General features: G+C 44.0%; 1 protein-coding gene across 1 annotated transcript in view; it reads right to left on the reverse strand.

Annotated features, from left to right (window-relative positions):
• PRKAA1 (protein kinase AMP-activated catalytic subunit alpha 1) overlaps window positions 1-5,257 on the reverse strand; it is a 31,940-nt gene extending 26,683 nt beyond the window's left edge. The window contains exon 1 of the mRNA XM_045021285.1: window positions 4,991-5,257. Within this exon, the coding sequence (XP_044877220.1) occupies window positions 4,991-5,120 (130 nt within the window). The 5' untranslated portion in view covers window positions 5,121-5,257. The remainder of the gene's footprint in view (window positions 1-4,990) is intronic.
• Window positions 5,258-7,827: the final 2,570 nt, after the last annotated feature.

Raw genomic sequence — 7,827 nt, forward strand, 5'->3', positions numbered from 1 at the left:
GCTTTATGCCTTTCCTCCCATTCCATTAATCCCCGGAGTTCTAAGAAAACTTCACCAAGACAAGGCTTGGATGATAATGATGGCTCCAGCCTGAACATGCTAGTTCTGGTATTCCAACCTGAGACATCTACCAATCAATCCACTTCTTCCACTTCTAGATCTACCAGGCATAATTTCCCAGAACTAAGGCCCTGTACTTCATCCAACCCAGAGTCTACAGCACGGAATCTCGCAGCCTGAGTTCTGTGGAGAAATCATGGTTGGCAGCTACGCACAAGATTTGGATTCGAAGTAGAAAGTCCTTTATTAGAAAGACAGATCAAAGCAAAGAGGAAATGTTTTTCTTTGTGGTCTATTCAGAATAATGTACAAACCCCAGACTCTCCTATATCAACCATCTTTGATTACTCATCTTTAAGACATGTTGAGCTTTCAATTAGCTCTGTTAGGGTCCACCTGGCTGCTATTTCAGCTTATCCTCCACCAGTGACTGGTCACTCAATTTTTTCTTACCCTGCAGTATACAGATTTATAAGAGGCCTGACTGATGTGTTGCCACCAAATGAGGAGCCATTTCCCACTCGGAACTTGAATACAGTACTTCAATATTTGATGGGCCAGCCATTTTCACCAATGGCAACGTTTTGTTTCCCCTTTCTGTTAAGACAGTGTTCCTAGTTGCTATCTTCTTGACTTGCAGGTGGGAAGGAATTCAAGTATTAATGGTAGGGTAGCCATATATCATGTCATAAAGACAGTTACACTCAAACTGCACCTAAGCAGTTTAAAAAACTTTCATACCAACCAGTTTATACACCTAAGAGTGTTTTCTCCTAAACCACATAATTCTCTTGCAGAGAAGAAAGTCCACACACAAGATGTACGTAGGTCTATGCCCTTTTATCTTTGTAGAAAAACATTTTCATAAGACACCTAGACTTTCTGTGGCTTTTGTTAATAAGTCTAAGTGTCAGGCTGTTTTCTCTGAGACTTTCAAAATGAGTTACAGACTGCATTAAGATGGCTTATTCTGAACAAACTTGCTATTCCATCTTGAGTTAAGGTTTACTCCACTAGGGCCCAGTCAATATCTGTGGCTTGTTAAAGAGAAATCCCTATTCCCAGATATTTGTAGAACTACCACCTGGAATTCAGTTCATACAAGTAGTCCCTATCCACTGTCACATCTTCTAGATCAGATGCCCAGTTTGGCAAGGCTCTTCTACACTCATAAGATAAGGAAGCCAATCACCTACAATGGGATCCATGTGGACAAATACTCAAAGAAGAAAGACTACTTAACATATTGTAACTGTTCTTTGAGATGCCTTTGTCCACGTGGATGCCATGACCTGCCCTCTTTCCCTGCTGATATGGAGACATTACTTGGATTTCTGTGTTAGTGAAGGAATCCAGGGCTATTGGGGCTATTCCCAGGGGCATGAGGGTTTAAAGGCAGCTCCAATGGACAATGCTGGCTAAGAGGTATCAGGAATGCACACACACCTATAGTAGGATGTTTATGAACAAAAGCATCTCGAATAACTTGGTTTGTTTTTTCAAGCTGCAAGATCAGCAACTATACTGATGGATCACCTCTACTTATGGTGAAAGTCAGTAGCATATATTTGCTAGTGTTAATCTGCAAAAATGTACATTCAGTAGTTTATTCACAGTAATCACAATTTATCAAGCTTCATAAGCCATGCTAACAAAAACTCAAACATGGAAATTTTTAGAAAACAGGTTTAGTCTAGACTGCAGTCTGCATAATGAAACTGTTCTGTCAACATAAGCTAAACCTGTTTTTAAGTTACCTAGAAGAGAAAACGGTCAAGATTGAAGGTTGTTTTAATCACACTGTAGCTTGAGTTTGCTTATTCTGACCAGTAAAGAAACTAAGTTTAGAATACCTTTGACTCCTCTTAAAAATAGAAGTTAAACAAGTTCATACGTATTAAAATAAGTCATAGGTGAAAGTTATGCACACGTCTTTGCTGAGCATCCACATTATTTGACCACTTTAACATCTCTTCCACACCACCTTATTTTCTGGTTTGGCCATATGCAATAATTTTATTGTTAAGTGCTTCAAGACAGACATATTTGGGCATTTTACACAGACTAAGATTTCCAGCACTAGTTTGGGCATTGGAATAGACAAAAAAAAGTGCACTATTTCATCTTTAGGGTTTACTTTTGTCTCCAGTGTGTATCGAGAAAGAAGTTTCCGCTACACTATTTCCTATAAGTTTATTACTTTTTTTTAAATGGAGGAAAAAAGTCTTATGAAGAATCTTGCGTCCCCTATCTGCACTTGGAAATGTGATCAGTTCATAAATACAGAATTTTACAATAACTCTGCAGGGTAGGCACTTCAGTTTTTGGATTTCTTTTTACCTGCAGAAAGTTATTTTCTTGTCTTCCAATAAATTTTTAAGAGTTTAGTTTAATCCTGTTTTTCACACCCCATCGCCATTTTCTGGATGAGGCACATTCTGGCTAGGGTTTGGCTCTGTTGTGGTACACAGCAGCTTTACAGGATATCACTACCACAACCCCAGTAATCACAGGTGAAGAAAATTCCATCCCTTTCACAAGTCCAGGTATTCTCAGTTCTAGGGCTTCTGAGATTACATGGACCAAAACCCTCATGCTGCTTTTGGGCAGATGGATTCAAGGAGAAGGAACAGACAGTGGTAAGGAATGACTCTGCTGATGGAATATCTGATGGCTGGCTAGGTGCTGGATTTTCCTTTGGATGTGGCAACAGCATGCTCCCTTTACAGATTTCTCAGTGGCAAGAACAGCAGCAAGCTCCCCAAACTCACTCTTGCCACCTATGCCATGTCTATACGGGGGACTGCGTCATGTTAGAAAACAGGTTAACATGACGTTAGATATGACTTAACACCCAGTGCAGACAAGATCAAGCTGTGCTTAAAGCTTTGTTAGTCATGGGTCACCTCTAAGGTGACGAAGCCAGCTGACATTTAAAAAAAAACAAAAAAAAAAAAACTTGTCCTCATCCATCCTAACATAAAAATAGGTTTATCATGCTAGCTAATATTTTCCAACACAATTTTTTTTCTAGTGTAAAGCCACATGCACACGAACACAGAATCTCATTCAAGAATCTTGCCCTCCTTGAAAGATTCCCCTTCCCCCTCCCCACCCCCAAAACTTATCTTGTCAAACTCAGCTCTGAGGGGAGATTTTTAATTTACACATCCACAATATATGAACAGGTCTCTCACCTATTTTAAGATATTGAGGATATTGGGGTCTAGTGGATTCAGCACATGAAGTCCAAATGGTGGTGTGACTGAAGCACAGAGAGGCATAACCACACTCGTTTTAATCTAGTAGCCCACATAGCAATAATAATGAGGAATTGGCAGCACAAACTTCAGTGCAGGTTAGCTGCCCAAGTACAAACCCACCAGGGATCTGCGGTACTACTTTGGTTGCTAGCCCACACTGCCACATCTTCACTACTATTGTGGTTAATTTGCTGTGTAGACATACCCAAGGCCATACAATGAGTTAGGGTTCATCAAAACTTTTCTATGCCTACATTTCCCCATTTGTAAACTGGGAAAACTTCCTGCCTTAAAGCTGCTGAACATGACTGTTTATGCAGCACTTTACATTGTCAAAGTTTAATTTTAAGTACTTTGGTGGCAATATCACAAAATTAAGTACAAAAACTAAATTAATGTTAACTTTGATGTTTTTATTGCATAAATCAGAATATTCTAAATACTAATATGGTTACAGTCACTCTTCAGAAGATGTGATACTGAATTTCAGCAAGTAAGTTTTCTTAAGTAGGTTGTGTTTTTTTTTAAATGGAAAAAAAGCTATTCCTCCTCTAAACTTCTTGTTCTAAAACAATAGGTTCCACCCATTGTCAAAATCAGCAAATTCAATTGTAGTTTCCCACAAATGCTTACAACATAGCAGAGGCCATTTCCACATCACTGTCTACTGCAGATGATTTAAAAAAGCATTGCACTGATTTCATTATTTTCCATGCTGTAACTACATTACTGAAACTGGAACCTAAACGTTTAATTGAGGCCTAACTGAAATGCCAGTCTCTCATGTGTCCACCTTCTACAGATGTCCCAATGAAATATCACCCCTGCACTCAAAGAGTTGTGTCCCTGACCCAGCTATCTGTCCCTCCACTGAGGGCAGAAGTTCCAGGAATTTCAGGTTAACAGTCCTTGCTCGGTTTTGCTTTACCAGCCTACCTCACTGGTTTCTAGTTAAACTTCAGGACCTGCCATACCAAACCCGATGATTCATCTAACCCATTATCCTGTCTGAAACCGTGGCCGAGCCAACACCGGGAAAATGACTGTTAAACCGTGGGGAGTTCACTGTGATTAGTGCACATGACCAAGCACAGCCCTGATCGCCTTCACCACCCCCGCCAGCGCCAGCGGAGGGGCGAGTCCCGGATGGGCAGTCGTTGGCCGAGAGGTGCAAGTCCTGCCCGGCAGATAACGGGGCTCCAGGGCTGCGCGCTGCCGCAGCACCGTTATGAGAAAGGCAGGCACGTGTCAGGAGCAAACCGGGGGCCCCGGGAGAGCCCAGCCACGAGCGAAGTCGAGCCAGGCGCCCGGGCTGCTCGGTACGTGCCCAGGCCGCATGGCAACCAGGCCCCGCGGGCGCTCGCCGCGTACGCCTCGGGCACGGCGCGGGCTCCACCCGCTCAGGCGCGGCCCTCCAGCACAGGCCTCCCGGCGCGGCGCCCGGTCAGGCTGAGGCCCGGGGGGAGCGCGACTGGGGAGCGGGGGGAGGCGCCAGCCCGCGAGGTGGCTGCGGCGGGTACACCGGGCAGGGGACGAGGACCCAGCTCCCTCAGGCCGGCGGGAGGGGCGAGCGGCCCCAGCTCCCGCAGCCCTCCCCGCCCCGAGGGAAAAGGGCAGCAGGTCCCCCGGCCCCTCGGGTTGTGAGGGGGGGGGCCTTCGGCTCTCACCCTTGACTTTGCCGAAGGTGCCCACGCCCAGCGTGTCCCCCAGGATGTAGTGCCCGATCTTCACCCGCCCGTGTTCATGTTTCTGTTTATCCGCCGCCGCCATCTTGAGCCAGGAGCCGAGTCTGCGCATAGCGATAGCCCAGAGAGAGACAGGGGCTCGGGGGAGGAGCAAACCCGCAGCGCCCGCCCGCACCGAAACCCGGAAGCGGACGCACGTCCGGACGCCAGTCACTTATCGCCTTCCGCAAGGGCAAACCACTTCGCCTTTCCGGGGTGGTTCTGGAATCATCTAACTGTGCACCTGGCGGGGGCGTGGCGCGAGTGGGCGGCTGCTGCTGCTCCGTCCTGGTCCTGTAGTCGCCCACCGCTGGGGTTGTACCTTGCAACAATGGGTGGGACATTCACGGGGACAGGTGGGGGAGGAGAATAAAGAAAAGGGTGCCCATCTCAGGCAACCACCGTTCTCTGCCACCTTGCAAAGGTGACTCTACAGGTGGGGGAAAAGCGGAATGAAAGGGGGCAGTCACTGGAAGGTCTGGAGTGAGGAAGGCAGGGTGTTAAGTGGTGATGTTAAATTATGACAGGCTTGATGAAGCCTCTCTTTTAAGTGCACATGTGCCCAGGCCAATTAGTGTTACCAGCTCAGCCAGCTGGCAGTTCCTTCAGGAAACCAGCATCTCCAGAAAATTAAAAAGCTCTCGCTAACTCTTCCCAATTTTCAGGGCCACCAGGTCTCCTTAGTGGGGAGATATTGCACATACTGTGTACTTACAATAAAAATGCTGTGAAAGAATGCACCATTTTTCATATATGGATAAAATGTTACCACTGTAGGTTCAGTGATGAGTATTGTTAGACTGCCATCAGAGTGGGATTTCCTATGGACTGCGACCTGGTCAGTTGTACAATTTTGCAGAGAGGGAATCTGTCTCTGTAAATAGTGAAGTGACTTTTAAAATGTCAAGTTTTAGTATTGGGGGGCTAGGCTTCTCCTGGAGAATACCTGCAAGTTTCTACTGAGGCTAAATGAAGCTGCCTGCATCCTAATCACATTTGAGATGCCAGTAACATAAAAACTATGCTGTATTTTTCACTTCCAGGAACCATTCAAGATATTGGTTATTTACTTTGCACTTAAATATGTATCCATCCCTGGTTCTGGCCATATACGTCACGTTTATGCATCAAAATTAAGAAATAAAATCGACAAGAAGTCAATTCAAAGAGACCTCCATTCCTGAATAAAACAAACTCACCCTGTTCTACCTTTGCTAAAGAAATGACCTGAAAAAAATGCTTTTCTTAGAAAGATACACACGTGCTTAACTTCGACTTGAGTAGTCCCATTGAAGGGACTAAATGTCAACAAACAGGTTATCAGGCCAATTAAGGGAGAGGATTCTAGAGGCAGGGAACCTCTGCTGCCTATCTTTGCCTCCAGAGCTCAACTGTGGAACCATGGAAGGAGATAAGCACTCTATAAGGTAGTGAGCACCAAAACCTTATAGGGCCTTAAAAATTAAAACCTACACATTGAACTGTACCTAGAAAAAACATTAGCTAATACAAAGAGGAATGTCTTATGAGCTCAAAGTACAGAATAAAATGATCCACAAATAGAGTCACTGAAGTGACTGCATTTTTAATGACACCTATAAATTCAGTCTTTCACTTGGTCCCCCACCTCAACCTTTTCATCATTTTAAATCATTTGGGAAGTTGAGTGAAATTGTTAGCTGTTTTGGACGTGCCCATGTGCAGTTCAGATCCTGTTGCGAGAATAAAAACAAAAAGATAGGGATGGCTGACTCCCCTATCAGCTAACCTAGAAGAGCCCTAAATCCTCCCACCACAATGATAAGCACCCTGATCCCCCAACTGGTCCTATTGACAAATTGCATGAACACTGCTTGCAGAAGAGAAGGCAACATTGTATTGAACCAAGATATTATAGCACTTCCTCTTTTCTTGAATACAAATACACAAGTGAGACTGGTGTGCTCTCCTCTCCCAGCCCCTGCATCCAGTCTCCACTGAAGACTAGATTCTGCTACTTTTACTGATTTCAGTGAGCCCACTTCTGGAATAATTTGCTACTCAGTAAGAATGGTCACACTTGGCCCTGAAGGAGTAAGAGAAATTGGCAAAGAGGAGGAGAAAAGGAAAATGCTTTAGTTGCTGCTGCTTTGTTATGGTGGTAGGGTGACATAAATTATGATCTATAAAGCCGTTAAAAGTCAATGTCCCAGCTACCTGTGGGACTATCTCTCTCCGTGTGTCACATTGTAGTGACTAAGGTATAATCTACACTAGAAGAAGTTTGCTAGTATAGTTTATACGACTCCCCCAAACTTACCAAGATACACTGGCTAAAGCATTCTTTTCCATTATAGGCAAATAGATAAGGGCTTTTGCTGATATAAAAGTGTTGTTAAAAAAAATCACGCCCCTAAACTAACATTACAAATACTGTCAAAGGTTATTAGTGTAGCCCTGGCATAAGTTGACCTTGAGGGTTCCTGTTGCCAGATCCTAGAACATATCCACAACTAGCAGCAAGGTGTTCTCAAAGGACCTTATAAAAACAATATGCTTATTGCAGGACACCAGAAGCAAATTAGGCAATTTTTATTTAGTCAGGCCTTCAACTCACAATTGATGGTCACAGCGAAGAGTGCTTTAGCAGATGGATTTGGTTGACTGATGAAATGTCTGCAGTCAGTGGCTCCAGAAACTATAGTACTGTACGTATGTATTTGCATAAATTTAACTGTAGTTGGGTGCACAGATGCTACATATTGATAGATAACACATATTGATAATATTTAAATAGATAA

Source organism: Mauremys mutica, chromosome 6, assembly GCF_020497125.1.
Source record: "Mauremys mutica isolate MM-2020 ecotype Southern chromosome 6, ASM2049712v1, whole genome shotgun sequence".
In the NCBI taxonomy this organism is placed as follows: domain Eukaryota; kingdom Metazoa; phylum Chordata; order Testudines; family Geoemydidae; genus Mauremys; species Mauremys mutica.